The following is a 19,213-nucleotide window of genomic DNA, read 5'->3' as shown; positions in this document are numbered from 1 at the left end:
TTTCTTTCCCTGACCATGTGACCCATCAGAGCCGCCTCCATCAAGGGCTGGAGCTGGCCCTAGGGTAGGGGTCAAAACCTCACCTACATAACTGCTGTCAGAACTAGAACCCAAGAAAATTACCTGACTCTCTATTTCATCAACAAGCACGTATTGAGCACCTACTATGTGCCAGGCATTGAGGAGAATGTTAGTTTAATGTTCCATAGAAGCTTGAACTCTCAAAGTGTTACCACCCCAGTGGAGAGAGGGAGGGTGATATGGTGGGCCTATAATTCTGTTCTTAGCCAATGCTCATTTTAAGGGGTCTCTGACTTACTCAGATCTCTGACTTCTCTCTGTGTCACACACTTACATGCTGGGGACCACCTGGCAGATGTTATACAAGGAAACAGGCTCCCACACAGTTCATCTTCAGCAACCCCAGCGGTCTCTTTTCTTTCCCTTCTCCCAACCTCCTATTTGCTCAACCATCATACTGTTTATATAGGCAGTTGTCAGGATAAGCCATTATTCTGGAGCTGAAGTTGAGTAAATATTAACACAACTAGTACAGAGTTCGGCTTCCTTGAGAAGAGATATAAAATTCTAGCTGGGCCAGTAGAATCTTCTAAAGGTCATCCAGTCCATTCCCCTGCCTCCAGGCCAGCCTATACCCACCAAAACATTCCAAACAGATGGGTGAGTGCTCCTTTCATTAAAGGATATTTTATGATATCCCTCCATCAATCAATCAATACTTACTAAGTACTTGCTATGTGCCAGGCACTGTGCTAAGGACTATGGATACAATTATAAAAGAGACTAATACTATCCTCAAGGAGCTTATATTCATACACACATACATATATATATATACACATACACACACATATACATATACACACATATACATATGCACATATAATAGGAACAATATATTATTAACAAGGTGTTAAACAGCCATTGCTTAAAAGACTTCCAATGAGAGGAAGCCTGCTACCTCCTAGGCAGCCCATTCCACTTTTGGTTAATTGTTGCTAATTTGTTGTTAATTTATTGCTAATTGTTGGGGGAAAACTTTCTTACATTGATCTGAAACCTGCTTCTCTTCAGCTTCTACCCATTCTTCCTACCAAGAGAATAAGTCTCATTCTGATTACCTAAGACAGCCTTTCAAATATTTGAAGAAAGTTATCCATCTCCCACTAAACATTTTTTCCTCTAGGCTAAACTATCCCCATTTCATTCAACTCAGTTTTAAAATATTTTACATTTAAAATCTTTAAGTAATGTGTATGATCTAGACAGAGTCCATCACCTGACTTCCTGAGTCTCAGTCAAAAATTTACCTCGTCCTGGAAGCCTTTTGATATCCTCCTTAATTCCCTCAGTGGATTATCTCCTGTTTATCTTGTATGCAGTTGTTTTGCATGTTGTCTCCCTCCTTAGACCAAGATTTCTTTAAGAGTATGAACAGTCTTTTGCCTTCTTTTGCATCCCCAGTGCTGAGCACAGTGCTTAGCATATTGCAGGCACCTGAAGGTTTATCAACGATGTACTTCACAAAATTTGTGTCCTAGTATTTTCACAGAACCTAGACCCTGATCGGATTCATAATTTGAGTGTTAGGGGTACAGGATGAATGTCTAAAGTCAACCTTAATATTAGAGAGGCAAGGGAAATGTGCCAAACCTGCTGGTTTCCTCTGGGAGGTTTCTCAGACCACATACCAAGGGCGCTAGAGCAAATGCAAGGGATTTAAGAGGCTGGTTCTAACCAGTACAAAATATAGCCTGGGTAACTTTAAAAATAAGTGGTTGCTGTGTGCACCTGTGTCTTAGTCCTGTCTGCAACTTAGTGAGCAGCTGTTCTCCATCTCCCTTGGGAACAGAACCAGTGGAAATGGGCTGGAAGGGTAGCAGGAGAGATTCTGAAGGTGATCATTTCCAAGAGCTAGGGATAGAGGGACTAGTCTTGTGGTTTCATTGAAATAGAAAAATTCCTTCTGCTAGTGCAGGCTGGCACTTGGCAATTTTTAGTATCAAAAAGTTGTCGAAAGAACTGAGAGAGGTTTAGGGACTTTTTCAGAATCAACAGCCATCAGATATATTAGAGCTCCAACTTGAACTCATATTTTCCTAGACAGCTCTCTAACCACTACAACAAAATGGGTGACAGGCATTGGGACTTTCACTGGAGGAACATAAAAACTGGGCATCTTCTCTCATTCCAGTCTGGAGATAATAACTGGGTCGTCATACTTGGAAGCAATTTAGTTAACCAAGGTGACTTCTTAAGATCTCTTGTAGTTCTTGTATTTTGTTTGGAAGGAGACAAGCAAGGAAGAAGGAAGAAATGGGGATATTCTATTGAGCTAATCACCCAGACATTAGGTTCTCCCAAGAGTGACCCTTAAGACCTGGGAGAAGTTAACCAATGTCATTTTAATTCAAAGACAGATAGATGATTTGCTGGGGCTACACTTTCTCTGCTCCCACTTTCCCCCCACTCTTATTGAGCGTCAAGCTTGAGAAAGAAGCCAGCTCCCTATCTCCCCACAGACTGCAGGAGATGGAATCAGCAAGAAAGAACACTAAGTTTTCCTAACTTCATAGCAGCAAGGATAGGCATCTCCCAACCACAACATCCTCAGGGTCCCAAGGCGGTTCTCTATCAAGGGTTAGGGGTGGAGCAGGAGCTGTTTAAAGAAACAGGTCTGCAACCACCCAGCAGAGCTATGTGGAACACATTTAAAGACATTTAAAAAATAAAGATCATATAGCACCAGGAGGGATCCTCCCCCTGAGTCACAGTTAAAAGGTCCCTCCTCCTGGTCTCTGCCCAGTACAGCTCAGTGCAGTGGAACCAGAGTGTGCAGCTGTGCTGTTGATGAGGGGGAGGGGAGCAGTTAGCAATCAGATATGAAATCTATATTCATCACACACAGGCATACTCACACTGACACTAATACAAAAATTAATTCACACTCTACAGACACAAATCTATATTCTCTTACTAATCTCTGGACTCATACAAATGCATTTACAGACCCACGGCCCAAAAACACATTCACACAAATGTTCTGACACACAAATATACTCAGGGACTTCCTCTGACACTCATACACACACAATAAATGAATGGTCACACTTCTAGACTCTAGAACAAATGCATAACACATAGTTTCTCAGACACACAAATATGTTCATATGTACACTTGTGGACTTTCTCAGACAGAACTTAGCACAGTGCTTGGCACACAGTGGGGACGAAATTAATGCCTGACTGATACATCCTGGGGCACACAAATCTGTCCGCGCCGTTTCAGACCTTGTTATACACAAATACACACACTGGCACACTTGGGCACTGGGCTCTCTCTCTCACACACACACACACACACACACTCACTCCCCAACTCTTGCACACACGCAGCTTTCCCAGGAGCACCTCTCTTTGCTCAGATCTCCCCCAGACCGGCCGTTCCGTTCTGCCAGGCTCGGCCTCGGGGGGCCACGCTCGCACCCCCACACGAGTTCTCCGCACTCCGTGTGCTGGCATTCCCGGACACTCGGGGCCATTCCCTCCAGCACACGCACGCACGCACGCACGCACATTCCGAAATGACAAGCTGCGGAGCCCGAGCCTGAGCCCGAGCCGGGAGCCCGGAGCCCGGAGCCCAAGGGCCGGGGGCTGGGGCTCCGGGCGGCAGCAGCTGCGCCCCCTTCCCCGCCCCGGGCCAGGTCCAGCCCGGCGGCCCGGCCAGCCTTACCAGCTGTCAAGCTCCAGCTCCAGCAGCGACTGGGTCCGCTCCGAGTTGCAGTGCAGGCACCACATGGCTGGGCCCGGGCCGGGGGCTGGCCAGCCCCGGGCTAGCCTGGCCCTCCGGCGCTGACCTCGGCGGCCGCCGCCGCCGCCTGCAGGCCCGCGCCAGCTGCCAGCCCGGCCGCCGCTACCGCCGACCCTCCCTCCGGAGGCTGCCCCGGAGCCCGGCCCCCAGCCCCCGGCCCCCCGCCCCCGGCCCGGCCCGGCCTCGGCCTCGGCCACGAGCCCGAGCCCGCAGCCGAGCGGGGCTGCACCAGGGAGCACTGGGCAGCAAGGAATGGGACCAACAGCCCGCCGGCCGGCCGGGAAAGGAGGGAGGGCGGAGAGGGGAGGGGGTGGGGGGAGGAGGGAGGGGGACAGGGGAGAGAGCAGAAGGGAGGGGGGAGGAGAGAGCAGAGGGGAGGGGGAGGAAAGAGGGGAGGGGAGAGAACAGAGGGGAGGAGGAGGGAAAGGAGGGGGAGAGAAGACAGTGGTGAGAGGGAGGGGAGCGGAGAGAAAGAGGGAGAGAAGACTGGTGGGAGGGGAGAGAGGAAAAATAGTGGAGGGAGAGGAGAAGAGAAAAGGGAGGAGAAAGGGAGAATGGGAAGAGGAGAGATGGAGGAGAAAGGAGCGAAAAGGGGACAATTAGAGGAAAAGAGTGAAGAAGAAGAAAAGCTAGGGGAGTTGGAGGTGGGGACGGAGGGGAAAGGCGGGATAGAGGGAAGAAGGGGCTAGCGAATGGGGTGCAGAGGAATGTGGTAGACTGGGGACAAGAGAAAGGGGAGAGAAGTCCTGCTCCCCGTCCCCGCCCCGGCCCCAGATTGAGTCTTGTAGCCCCAGCTACAAACCGGCGGTATCAGGGCGCAAACCTGAAATGCAAGTGGTAGAAACCCTGACTGAGGGGGAGATGCTGCTCAGCCTCCCAAACTGTCTGTCTGGAGGGTCTCCCCGCCTGCTTCCCCCAGCCTCCCCCCCCACCCCCCATCTTGGAAAGGCAGCCGGGCTCCGGGCTCTGGCTCTGGACCCAGGCCAGATCCCCGGCACAGGCCCCATAGCCGTCTGGGGAGTCGGGAGGCCTGCCCATAAAACGAGCCCGCCCCACCAAGCGGCCAGGAAACCGGGAATTCCAGCAGAAGAGGGGATGGGAGGGGAGGTAGGAAAAAGAGACCCATCCTCTTGAGCAGCCGCAGCATCCCTCACACTGGGGAAAAGGGGTCGCCAAGTAGTCACCACTATGTGGGGTGTGGAGAGGTGGTCATGGGAACCACCACTTCTCCCTTCTTTCCGACCCCTCCCCCTAGCTGCCCTTTTAACTTTACAGCGGAAATAACGGGATTCTCAGTTTCCTCATCTGTAAAATGAGGGACCTGGATTAGATAACCTTTGAGTTTCCTTTCTCTAGATCTATGTCCTTTATGAACTTCCAGGTACTCTCCGCCCTTACAGTCATAACCTGCCTTAGGCACTGAGGAGGTAAAGATTCTAATTCCCTCCTACACTCCTCCCTTTTCCCAAATAAGATGCACCCTCCCCCCCAAAAAACCCGACTCTGCTAACAGTGTTGACACAGTTCCTACACAGGACCAAAGCTAACTCCTCTCAGGATCTTGCCTTTTTTAGTTATATAATAAGGATTTGGGGGCCCAAGATCTCTCTTCAGGGCTGAAAGTCAATATTAGAGCTAAATCTACATGATTGTATAGGTAAGTAAATGAGGTTGTTACTATAAGAGCAGGGTAGTCCATTCCTAAATGAAGGCAGGAGAGCGTCTTTCCCCTCTGTACCCCAACATATTGGGGTTTTTTTTTTTTTTTTGGTATTTAAATATTTCCCATGGCTTCTGTTTTCTTGGTTTTGTATTCAATAAAAATAGACCCAACTCAGGGGTGAGGACTCCAGTGTTGACACAATCACTTAGATGGTTAATATTTATTTTTATTTAAGTTTTGACTTGAAGCAGGATCTTTGTACCTGCTCCCAGCCAACACCCCCTGCCCTTCCTCCACATTTCCCAAGAGTAGACAGTTAGATGCAAACAACCTGGTAAGTGTATATACACATTGTCTGAGGCTTCAGGGATAGAATGAGTTTTTCCTTATGTAAAGAAGGTTAGGGGAGGTCACGTGGGCAGTGACTAAGATCCTAGTAAGGAGCATTCCTTAGCCTAGCACACTGAAAAGCCATCCAGACCAGGCTTAGTTACTAAACCTGTGGTACTTTTTCTCCTGGCCAGTACCCCCAGGAAACAGGGAGCCCCCTTTCTCTGGAGGGCAGTAGAGGGTCTGGGATGGAGCAGCAGGATGTGACTCATGCCAGAGGACATCCTAATTTGTACTCTTTGGGCTTTCACGGGGGAGGGGGGGGACTCAAAGGACCTTACAAATGAGCATTATTCACACAGCAGATGGGGAAACTGGGGCGCAAGGAAGGCTGAGAGGCCTCAGGCAGGCTGAGGAACAGGACCCAGGCACAACTCAACTCTAACCACCCGGCAGGCACACTCCCTCCCTGTAGGAATCTAAACAAGAGACTGTTCTGTGTGAGGGTCCGATAACAGGCATCCAAATACTGCCCCCCCCCCAAGAAATATTCTCTCTTTCTTTTTTGCTGGCTTCTCTTATTAAGGACTTGCAGTGTTTTCTCTGCTTAATTTAAAAATAATCAACAAAGCCGCTCTGATTATTTCTTTGAACAATGCTCACACTGAGCCCTTCTGAAAAGGGAAGGGGCCTTTTCAGACCAGTAGCTAATAAACCCTGCTGAAGAGCTGCAACCACACCCACTGTGCATCTGTCTTGAGGGAAAAAAAGGACTTGAAATGGTCAGGTCTGGAAAAACTAGCAGAACAACCTGAAAAAGGAAGGCTAAAAATAGATTTTAATAAATGGACCAGAAAGAGAACTCTCTCAAACCCAGCTGTTCTCTGGTTTGCAGGCTTCACTGACCGGCCATGACAGCTACAAAACATTTTTTCCCCAAGAATTCCAGGAACTTCCATGGACGGAGCCCCAGCCTTAGGAATGGTTTTGGCTACGTTGCATGGGCTGGGACTTAGAAGAATGGACTTGAGTTTCCTTGTGAGCATTCATTAAGAACAGAGGAACAGGCCCCTGGAAACTAAATGCCTATTAATTTTCTACTCTGTTTTGCTGTGTTTTGGTGTGTGCGTGCGTGTGTGTGTGTGTGTGTGTGTTTCTATAGAGTTAACTGCACTGGCTATTAATAATTCAATTCTCTGTGTGAGGAAGGAAACAGAAAGGAAAAAAAGAAAAAGGAAGAAAGTTAAACCCTCAAGAGACTAAAGGCAAATTAATTCTAAACAGCAAACCAGATGATCAAGGTTACCTCTTCAAACCCAGCCAAGTCACAAAATACCAAAGTTCTTTCATTAAGGAAGAAGAAACTCAAGAGATGAAAGAGACTTCATCGCTCAGACTACCTGAATAGGAATCCCCAAAGACATTATTAAATACTTCTTAACTGACTTGTACAAACTGATGCAAAGTGAAATAAGCAGAATCAGGAAAACTTCGTACATAGTATCAGCAACATCGTGTGATGATCAGTTATGAATGACATCTTCTTAGCAACACACCAATCCAAGACAAGTACAAAGGACTCATGAAGGAAGATGCTACCCACATCCAGATAAAGAACTGGTGGACTAAGAATGTAGATTGAAGCATATTTTTTTCACCAGCTCTATTCTTTCTCATGGTTTTATTTCCTTTTAGTCTGTCTCTTTTTCCACAACTGTGACAAATATGGAAATAGGTTTTTCATGATTGAACATGTATAAACTATATCAAACTGCCTATCATTTTCAGAAGAGGGGAGCAGAAGGAGGGAGGGAGCAAAATTTGGAACTCAAAATATTTTAAAAATGAAGGTTAAAATTTTTTCTTAATATGTAATTGGAGAAATAAGTAAAATACTTTTAAAAATAAATAACTACTTCTTAACCAAAAGAAGTACCAACCCCCTCCTTTCTGAAGACTTCTCTGATCCCTCACCATTTTTGCTCTATACCCCACCAGAAAATGATTTTTCTATTATTTGTGGAACTCATAACATCTCTGATGAGGTGTTACCTGGAGTTGTCTTGAAGACAACTTGAAGGGATAACTCAGTTCCTCCCCAGGAAGCCCATTTTAATTTTGGACAGCTCTAATGATCAGAAATGTTCCCTCTTAAATAAAGAATTGTACAAACATTATTATCTCCATTTTACAGATAATAAACTAGGGCTCAGAGACATTAAATGATTCACCCAGAGTCACACAGCCTACGTGCTTCAAAGGAAGGCCTTGAACTCAGGTCTTTTGACCTCAAGGCCAATGTTCTTCCTATTGTACTACAAAATCCAAAGAACACACAGTGTATGTCATTTGCCCCTCACTGGCACCTTCCTCTTTGTAGACCTTAAAGATTCAACCTCTTAAGTTCATTCTAGGGCTCATGGTTTTAGAGAGAGTCACATCACCATTTTCCCAAAAGGATTTCATTTGAGTTTAGGTGCAACTGTCTCCTGGTGCCAATGAATCAGAAGTCAGGATTTTGGACTTTGGTTCTTGATCTAATCCCAGGATTTCAAATCCTCTGATGACCTTGGCTGTGCTTTGATAGTTTGTTCACAGTGTCCTATTCTCTCCTTTCCCTGGTAACTCACTAGTTATATATCACAAAAATGTAATACTCTGATGTCTCATGTTTCCTTACCATAGGGAAAAGGTAAGAACTGAGAGAAATGGATCCTTCTTATTAGGGATGAGAGGACAAAGCAAAATTCTAGAGTAGCTAAAGTTCATTTTTATTTTGATAAGTCCTCTGTCATGGCATCAATCATACTGGGGCATTTGGAGGCATTGTCTCCAGGGACAGCTACCTGACTCCCAGTTACTTATAATGATGCCCATAGCAATTTCTGCAGCTTCACTGGTACAGAATACCAAGATGATGGGGCAAGGCAGACTTCTCTCAGTTTCTGAGTAGAGTATCACTTGGGTGACACTTAGCAATGTGGCTCATTGGGGGATACCAGAGGTTTATTGGTTTAGAATGTTACCTGAGTTCAGAACGTTATTTTTCCACCAATTATTATCAACATCCCAAATCTCTGAGTCATCCAGGAGTCCTCCCTTTCTCTCTCTTGTCCCCAAATCCAGTCTATTGCCAAGTACAATCTATTCTGTCTCTAAAGTAGCTCTCAGATCTCCTGTTTTCCCATTCTATTTCTGCCAAGCTAATGTAAGCTCCAGTCCCCTCCTCTATGGACTATTGCAACAGCCTTGTGGATTCTTGTGCTCTAGAACTAAAAGCCATAATCAAGCTTACCCCTCATTTTACAGGTGCTAGGAACGTACTTCCTCTTCACCTCTGCCTCTTGGAATCACTAGTTTCCTTCAAAACTGCTCAAATGCAACCTTCTTTCCTGAGATTTTTCCTGGTTGTCCCAGCAGTTTAAAGTGCTGTCCCTTCTTAGGTTACCTTGTATCTACTCTAAGTATCTTTTGGATATATGTCTTTATTTATGTCTCTCTCATTAGATTGTACCCTTCTTGATAACAGATACTGTTTTTTCATTTCTATGTTCCTACATACAGTGAGCTCTTAATAAATGCTTATTGATTGATTGATAAACTACAGGGGTTCCCTACTGCCTCCATGATCAAATATAAAATCTTCTGTTTGGATTTTTAAAAATGTTTAGAATATGATCACTTTCTATCTTTCTAGTCTTTTTATACCTTACTCTCCTTATTCTTTACTTTTCAGTCTAGTGGCACTGGCATTCTTACTGTGCCACAAACATATTCTACTACCTGAGTCCAAGGTTTTGTTTTCTTTTTACTAGTTGCCCTAATTTCTAGAACTCTTTCACTCATCTTCATTTCCTGGCTTTCTTGGCCTCCTTCAAGTCTCAGCTAAAGTTCTGCCTTCTGCAAGAAGTCCTTCCCAATCTTCCTTAATCAAAGTGCCTTCCCTCCAGCATTACCTCCAATTTAGCCTGAGCATAGCTTGGGAGTTATTGCTTGCATGTTTCTCCCCATTAGACTGTGAGCTCCTTTTAAAAATAATTAATTAATTAATTTTTTATTTTCAACATTCACTTTTATGAGATTTTGAGTTCTAAATTCCCCCTCTCCCTTCATTCCTCCCCCCTCCCCCCCACCAAATACGTCATCCAATCTGATACAGGCTATACATGTATGATCATATTAAACATATTTCCACATTAGTCATGTTGTGAAAGAAGAATTTGAACAGAAGGGGAAAACCATGAGAAAGAAAAAACAAAAACTAAAAAAACAAAAGAAAGAGAAAATAGTCTGCTTCGATCTGCATTCAGACTCCACAGTTCTTTCTCTGAATGTGGATGGCATTTTCCATCAAAAGTCTTTTGGAATTGTCTTAGATCATTGCATGAACTCCTTGACAGTTTCTTTGCATTTCTCTGTATCCCTTGTGCTGGCCATTAATAAATGCTTGTTAACTTGATCGATAATAACAGTTGCTATTTATCTACTTCTTTTAAGACTTACAAAGTACCAAACATCCATTATCTCAATTGATCAGATAAGGAAATTGAGGAAGAAGAGATTATGTGACTTTCTCTAGGTGAAACAAGTAACCAAGTCAGAATTAGAACTCAGACCCCCTCTCTTCAAATCCAATGCTTTTGTGGGCTAGATGCCTCTCAGAAAATTCTCCTGATTGGCCTCCCTTCCACCGGGCACCTAATTCTCTAATCCATCTGGAGCATGGTTTCTTATGCAGTCTTCCTGTCAATTATCACTGTCCGTGATCTTTGAAACATTACAGAGAACAGAAAAGATGCTGCAGGCCTGGAGAAAGGCAAAAGTTGTCCCAGTTTTCTAAAAAAGGCAAGAGAGTGGAATCTCCAAACTATAGTCCATGGAGTTGGACTTTGATTCCTGGCAAAAACGTAGAATGTATTATTAAAGAGATGGCAACCAAACATCTAGAAGGGAAAGTGATGATTTCAAAACGCCAGCAAAGCTTCAAGAACAGATCATTGTCAAACTAACCAAGTTTCCATATTTGACAGTTGAGACACTAAAAGATCAAAGGGAAACAGTAGAAAACATCTTACTTGGATCTTAGCAGAGCGCTCAATCAGGTTTTCCATGCTTTTCTTGTAGAAGAACAGAGAGATGTAAGCAAGTAAATTCAGAACCAAATGAATGGCCAGACTCATTAATGGTTTGGAGTCAACTTGGAAGAAGTCTTTAGTGCAGTGGCCCACTTTTGGAACATTTTTACTTGTGACTTTGAAAAAAGGAAAAGATGGAATGCTTAAAATTTTTTTTTAGGTGAAACAAAGCTAGGAGAGATAGCTAACATGTTGAATGACAATAAGGATTCAAAAAGATCTTGAAAGCTTGAATACTGGGCTGAATTAAATTTAGGTGTGTAGAGCACTGGACCTAGAGTCAGGAAGATCTGAATTCAAATTCAACCTCTGATAAGACCTAGCTCTATGGCCCTGAACAAATCACTTAATCTCAGCTTGCCTCAGTTTTCTCAACTGTAAAATGTGGATAATATCAGTAACTATCCTTCAAGGTTGTTGTGAAGATTAAATGAGATAATATTTGTAAAGAACTTAGCACAGTGCCTGGGAACATAGGAGGTACTTAATAAATGCTTATTCCCTTTCCCTTCTCTTAATTGTTGTTGTTCAGTCCTTTCAAGTCATTCCTGGTTCTTTGTGATCCCATTTAGGGTTTTCTTGGCAAAGATACTGGAGTGGTTTGCCATTTCCTTCTCCAGCTCATTTTACAGATGAGGAAACTAAGGTAAGCAGGATTAAGTGCCTTGCACTTAAGTTATTAAATTTATTATTACCATTTTTCCATCACTTTCTTAAATCTAACTAATCAGTAAATTAATAATTCAAGCCCTGATATTGTCTCCTCTACTACATTCTAAACTCCTTGAGGGTGGTGACTATATCTAATTATTATTATCACTATTAATAACTCACATGTATTAAGTGCCTTAAGATTTATGAAATGCCTGTCCTATGACAACCCTGTGAGGTAGATTATACCCTGAAGTGCTAATTAAATGCTAGTTGCTATTATTATGCCCTTTTTACAGCTGAAGAAACTGAGATTTATAGAGGTTGTATGATTTGCCCATGGTCACACAGCTAATATGTGAAATTCACTTTGTATCTTCCATAGCATCTGACACTGGACATAATGGACAAACACTAATAAATGTTTGTTATAAATGATGTTAATATAAAATGATTCATAATAATAACCAACTATGCATGCTGGGCATCTTACAGATCTTTGGGAACACTCATTTTGGCTATGATTTGGTAGGCAATACTTTTATTCCCATAGTTACTAACCTTTCAAAAGGAATGCTTTAAGATTTTAATTTCCATTATTCTGATGTGCCAAATTGAGAGGCAGTTTTGTGGTGGGAGGGGTATGTGCCAGAGGTACATCAGAAAGGTCCTACCACCATGTTACTTCTTATGACATTAAAGTAGCCACTCAGACAAATAGCAGGGAGGGGATAAGTGATCAGTATTAAAAATTACCCTGAGCACCATCTTGAGCATCTTGAGCAGGTTAGACACCTGACATATCAAGGAGATTTTTATCCTGGAAGTAAATCATTATAATGTATGTCATCTGGCTCAATCTTATGCTGCTAAAATGAGATTATACTTGATTTAGAAGCACAGAATTTTAGAGCTGGAAGGGTCCTTAGAGATCATTTAGCACAGCCCTCTTATTTTACAGATGAAGAAGAGGGAGCCTGGAGAGCGGTGTGGACCTGCCCAAGATTACAGACGGACTTGCTTAGAGGCAAAGCAGGGAATAGTCTCTATCTTACTCCCTGGTCCAGTTCTCTTTCCTCAACAGATAACTGTATTCTCTGAATTATCATAAAAAACTATAAAAATTCATAACACAGATAAACATTCAATAAATGTTATGTTCTGTTATGTTCTGGACACTGTGCTAAACACTTTACAATTGTTATCTCATTTGATTTTCGCAATGACCATGGGAGATAGGGACTAATATTATCACCCCCCATCTTAAAGTTGAGGAGACTGAGACAGAAGTGAAGTTACTTGCTCAGGGTAACACACCTAATAAGTGCCTGAGGCCAAATCTGAACTCAGGTCTTCCTGATTCCAGACTCACTCAGCTGCCTCTAATAACAAACAGTGAATGAAAGGGTTAAGGAATGCTGTGAGAATGCGTTGAAAACAATTAGAGGATGTATCGGGATGGGGGGAGCTGTTATTTCATTGGTGGGAGGAAACTCCCTTTGCCATGATGATTTAGTCCATATATCCTAGGGAGGTGCCTGAGACAGACGGAAGAGGATTAAGTAACTTGCACAGGATCACACAGCTAATAAGTATCTGAAGTAGGGGTTGAACCCAGGGCTTCATGATTCCAAGCCCAGAACGTTATTCATTATGTCACATTGCTTCTCTGGGACTAGCAAATTTAGGTCAAATGAATAGAAAGTAGCTGGTAAAATACCTGAGCTAGGAGCTACAAGTCAGGGAGGAAAGGTAAGGGAGTTCTGAATGTATCAGTCAAAAATCTGATTGAATCTGGAAGTCATTGTATCCTGATGCCAATTTCAAATGGGATTTTTAAAAATGGTTTTTCTGGACACCTTTCATCGACCCATTTCAATAAGACTGCTGGAATCTCACACATATCTATGTATTTGTTCGGTGATAAAAACCAAAATCTTTGTATTGGAGGTTAGACCGTTGGCTTCCAGAGTCCTTCCTTACATGAATTCTTGTAGGATCTCAGGACTTCTCTGGTACACCATGTCTAAGCTGTACTTCATTAGACATGCACTGTGGATCCAGTTCCAAGAAAAGACAGTGATATTGGCACAATGTTCAATGTGACCTATTAGCATAGTACAGTGGAAAGAGTGTTAGATTTGGAGTCAGAAAGCCTGGGTTTGAATATTGGCTTAGAAGCCATTTGCCTGACAGTTTGAAGTGGTAGTAAGGCTTTGTGAGTTCACCAGCATAGGGAAACTTCTTTCACCAAGCCTTAGTAGACTCATCCTAAGGAACTGTCTTGGGCAGGTATGGGTGATATAACTTGTCCAGTGTCACATAATTTACTTCATCTCTCAGGACACTAAAGGAATTGGATTCTATTAACTCTAAAATCCCTTTGATCTTTATATTCTATGATCTGCACTTAATGTAGGAAGAATTGTTTTTCAGGATAAAAAGTTTTATTTCTTATTTTGTTCCTAATTTTCCCACTTCCTTATATGCACACTATCCTCAACCTTCAAGACCAGCATTTACAAATTTTTAACATATTTAGAAGCAGACTTTTTCTCTCAGCTCCATCCTAGGACAGAGTCAGGGGCTAGGATCTGCCATTCACCAAGTCTGAGGTAGCTCCCTGGTACTGTTTGAAGCTTCCCCAGATGGGGGATGAGGAAAATCTAAATCTGGGAGTTTCCTATGGAGGGAGGGACCGAAGCACTGTGGGGATAAGACACGTTCAGGATCCAGGATATAGGTTACAGGATACCAGGATACTGACTTCTAAAAGCTCATAGGTGGAGAACAATGTAAGGAATGAAAATAGCTTTGGTGCCAGCATCAAAAACAAGAGGGTGGGGAAAAGGGGGAGGGAAATGACAAGAATCAGGGTCAGGCTGCAGGACTCCATACTAGGCTAACAATAAGAGTATGCGTTTTGAGCACAGTTTCCTTTATCTGTGCACTAGGTATCCTGGGGATGAACTTTTCTGCTTATATGCCTGAAACAAATCTTGCCCCCTCGAATCCTCTAAATTTGTTGTGTTGTAAAGCTCCAGGTGCCCCTTCCCGCTTTACTCTCTAGGGAAACAGTCATCTCCAAGACATGGAGGACTGGGGACCCTCGAATCAGTCTCAAGACAAAGATGAAAAGTGCTCTTTTACTAGGTGAATTTGGGAAATACTGTTGTCTGGAGCACTCATAACATATCTATAATTTTCTCCTGGAGGTAGGAAGGGGTAAGGAGGTAAATAAAGTGACTTGTATCTAAGCTAAAAAAGCCAAGTCACTCAACTTCTGGGCTCAGATAATAATAGCAATCAACTCCTAGATTGTGATTTAAAGGTTTACATAGTCCTTTGTGTACATTATTTTGTCTAATCTACAGAGTGGTGTGTTAAGTACTGTAGGTGTCATTATTCCCATTTAAGGATGATGAAACAGGCTGAGAGAGGTTGAAGTGACTTGCCCCTTGTGACAATCCCATAGGCAGCCAGGTGGTTCAGTGGATAGAGTGCTGGACTTGGAGTCATGAAGACCTGAGTCTGAATCTGGCTCCAGACATTTACTGGTTGTGAGATCCTGGGCAAGTCATTTAACCACTGTTTGCCTCAGTTTCCCCATCTGTAAAATGGAAATAATAAGAGCACCTACCTACAGGGTTGTTGTGAAAGTCAAATGAGATATTTGTAAAGTGCTTTGCAAACTTTAAAATCCTATATAAATGTCAGTTATCATCATTATTACTTTAGGAGTGGTCTTCAAACTCAGATCTCACCTGACTCCAGGTGTAGTGCTCTTTCTACTATAAAAACAAACAAAACATGATACAGCCTGAGAGGGGAGTCACAAAATCATATACTTTAGTTGGAAGGCACCTTGGAGATTCAACTCAAATTCCTTCTTAGAACTCTCCTCTACCAATGTCCCTTCTTGATTATCATCCAGTCTTTTCTTGATACTTCCTGTGATTGGGAACTCACTCCCTATTCTATTTTGAACTGATCCAATAATGGAAAGCTCTTCTTTATACTGAAGAGCAAACTACCTCCCTGTAACTCTCTCCCCCCACCCCAACTGGCCCTGGTCCTTCCCCTTAGAAGTGCATAGTACAAATCCTTTTCCTCTTCCACATAATAATCCCTCAACTAATTGGACACAATGATCCTGTTCCCTCTGACTCTTCACTTTTCCAGTCTAAAAATCCCCAATTTATTCAGCTGTTCCACAAACAATAGAGTCTTTCGTTCCCTCACCTTCCTAGTAACCAGTCTCTAAACACTCTCCTAAAATATGGTACCCCAAACGGGAGAAAAATGGTGGTCTGGCACAATTAATGCAGAGTCTTGGGAGAAGCCATGACCTGATGTCAGACCTGAGGTTTTAAATTTTAATGGCTATTTCTGAGTTATGTCTATCTCTGTTATTTTCTCTATACTCGCCCAATTCAATTGATCAGACAAGTTCATTCGATTATTTGAAAGCCTCCCCTTCTCCTTCAGGGCCTCATCATGGCATTAAAATAACTTTGTACTCTTTCAGGCTATACTTGAACCACACTAAACTCTGGCAGATCCTAAAAAATGCTTGGGGTTTAGGACAAACAACAGAGTGGACCAAGGACCAGACTACTCAAATGCAAAGTTCATCACCAGGTCATCCATAGGATGATCGATTCTGTGGCCATAATAGCTCTTGAAAACCATCTGCCAAATTGTGGAGGACTTGTAATCTTCATCAACAACATGGAATCTTGAAGTATTTAGAAGCCAAAATAAAATGACTCATAATCGCTGTTTTTGTTAGCAAACTACTCTTTCTGTTTTTCCAACCTATGCCTTATTGCCATTTCATCTCATTTTGAGGGAAGAGAATTGGGATAGAGGTCTAGGGACGGAGTGAGCTTTGGCTGCAGAGTGAGGGACCTTTTTAATGCTCAGAATCCACTCTCTGTCACAAAGAGGACCAATTAAACATTTGCCCCTGATGATTGCTTTGGAAAGACCAGTTGGCTTACTGAGGCACAGTAGACCTAGACACAGTTCTGATTTACTTCCCATCCATGCATACCAACACCATAGGACTGGTCTAATACACAGTAAACCTCTTCCAAAGACCTGGATGAATAATAAGTTGGGATTTTATAAAACGTTCATTCTGGTATAGAAGTGAGAAACTCTTCTTGGTGAAGAGGTGCCTTTGGGCACTTCTGTCAGGAAGAGAATGAAATCAAGAAGATAAGAGGCAAAAGATGAAGGAAGAAGGAGATAGGGAAAGAAATTAGAGATACATGTAGAACAGAATTGTGAAAGGTTAGAACTTGATTATAGAAAGTCCTAGTAAGGAATGAGAGAGGGCATGTAATAGGGAATTCTGTTTTAGGGCTGGAACAACAAGGCATCAGATCATCTGAAGAAACGTTCCAAATGACACACAACATTTAATCCACATCGGAGCTGAGCATGGTCTTGTCAGTGGCAGAAATGAAAGCCCTTAGGACAAGTTCCCCAAAGACTGGTACTTGTTCATAGGACACCAGACTTACACATTAACACAAAATTTACACCCTCTGGTCTATAAAGACAGAAGAAACATCATCATATTGGAAGGGGTTTTAAGAGTTCACTACATCAAAATCAAGTACAGAACCATAACATGCATTCACAGGCTACCCCAAGAGAGACTCTTTGAGGCAGGTTTTGGATGATGCCTCGCCAGCTGCAGGGCCTTAGGTTTATTCCTTATTGCTTTGGCTCCACTCCTGTGGGTTTCTGGCTATTAGGGAAGGGGAGAGTTCCCTATGCCTTAGATTCTGTCCTTCCAAGATGAAGACAATGAAATAGGGCCCTGGGCCTTCTCTGAATGCAAAATGAAATGCCTTTTGTCTCTGGGTTCCTAATTGGAGAAGATGGAGGGAAGCATTGTGTATGGGACAGAAGTCACTTTTTTGAGAGCAGTTTCCCATTTATGCCCAGAAGACTCAGGCAGACCCAGACTAATTGAGATGTCTTCCTTTCAGGAGCCCATCACAGCCACCTCCACTTTCCTCCTGCTCCCTACCCATCTCGCTTCAAACAGGATCAATCAGTAAACATTTATTGAGTGCCTACTATGTGCCAAGCACTCTACTAAGAGCTAGAATGATGTCCAGCTGAGGGAAGGGGCTCTGCTGACCTGCAGGAGTGAATGGGAACACATCCCCAGGAGGATGCTAGGAAGACAAATCAATGCCCCTTTGGACATTTGCCTCTCCTCCAGCAGGATGTTCTTTCCGTTTATTTATGCTCACGGGTTGCACCCCAAATGACAATTCCCAGCAACTATGCCAGACCCAAAAACCTAAATAGAGAATAAGGGGAAAAGGAGCATCCTTATAGTCTGCAAGCTTTACCACCTCAGGCTCCATTCACAAATCAGTCACACTCTCTATGCAGGAAAAAAGCAATCTGAATCCCAAGATCATTTGCTTCTATTCCCAGCTTACTCTGGGCTATTTTCAGTTCCCTCCTCTGGGAACACCGACCTGAAAATAAATGGGAAGAAAACGGTGACCCAGGAAAGGGTTTTGTGGTGTTAGCTAACTCCTTCTGTTTATTTCATCAGTTGGCATTTTGCAAGCTGCTCCAAGAGTGTAGGTGTAAATGAAAGGTCTCCCCTCTTGGTACTCTCTCCCTCCTCCTCCCATCCTGTCTGGCTGCTTCTACCCCGTTCTCCATTCAGGATGGGAATCTGATAGCAATTTGCATTCCTTCCCCATGTGCTGGTTAACACCCAGCTCCTCTGCACTCCAGCAGACCTGCTTTTCACCAAAGTGAATGGGTCTGATTAGAAGCATTCATCTCTAATAAAAGAGATCTTAAAAATACCAACAATGCCAGGAATCCCAAAGGAGTTTGGCTTTAGCCAGGACAAGGGAGGATGGGAGTAGGGCCTAGGGGTGGAGGAGTGTGGTCGTTAACAATTAATACCGAAGTCACTGCAAAATCTTTCTTTAATTACCTCATCTCCTAGCTGCTTTTCAGTCGAGCACTACCCCAGCCCCCCCAGTTTAAGTCAACAGTTCTGAGTGTCTTTGGGCAGATAGACGATTACTGGAGAGATGATGCAGCAGCAGATCCATGAAAGATAAAAGGACAGATGAAGGTGTAGGACAGTAGGGAGGAAATTTAACCCATGTGGAAACCTAGACTTCCTGGGTTTTAGCTCAAGCCTGTAAAAGAGGTGGGTGGTCTGGGGATTAGAAATCAGAGGACATGGATCTGAATCCAGATTCTGCTATTGGCTACCTGTGTGATCTTGGTGCTTCAGGCCTCAGTTTCTCCAACTGCAAAAGGCAAGATAGCACTTAATGACCTCTGAATTCTCTCAACTTTAAAATCTCTGATCTTATGATCTCCTAGGATCCAGGGGAGATCTGTAATTTTAGAATTGTACAACCACTGGGAAAGGAAAGGGAGAGGAAGAAAGTCAAACAGAAGCATCCAGCCAGATGGCCAGAGTCATTGGGCAGCTGTGGCCTGGACACATGGGTGATGATAGGGAGCAAATGAGCTTTTTTTTTTTAAATGCCCCAAACCCAAAGTTAAGGCTACACTGGGGGAGCATGTGTGTAAGCA

General features: G+C 43.4%; 1 protein-coding gene across 9 annotated transcripts in view; it reads right to left on the bottom strand.

Annotated features, from left to right (window-relative positions):
• The window catches only part of IQSEC1 (IQ motif and Sec7 domain ArfGEF 1), a 778,715-nt gene that overhangs the window by 99,642 nt on the left and 659,860 nt on the right, over positions 1-19,213 (bottom strand). The window contains exon 1 of one of the 9 annotated variants that reach the window (XM_072598263.1): positions 3,755-3,911. The exons of the other annotated variants lie outside the window; for them this stretch is intronic. Coding sequence (XP_072454364.1) covers positions 3,755-3,819 — 65 coding nt within the window. The 5' untranslated portion in view covers positions 3,820-3,911. Of the gene's footprint in view, positions 1-3,754; positions 3,912-19,213 lie in introns of those variants that run through there. 9 annotated transcript variants of the gene reach the window in all.

This window comes from Notamacropus eugenii, chromosome 3, assembly GCF_028372415.1.
Source record: "Notamacropus eugenii isolate mMacEug1 chromosome 3, mMacEug1.pri_v2, whole genome shotgun sequence".
Lineage (NCBI taxonomy): Eukaryota > Metazoa > Chordata > Mammalia > Diprotodontia > Macropodidae > Notamacropus > Notamacropus eugenii.
The sequence above is the reverse complement of the archived record's forward strand: the minus strand, read 5'-3'. Positions and strand labels throughout refer to the sequence as shown.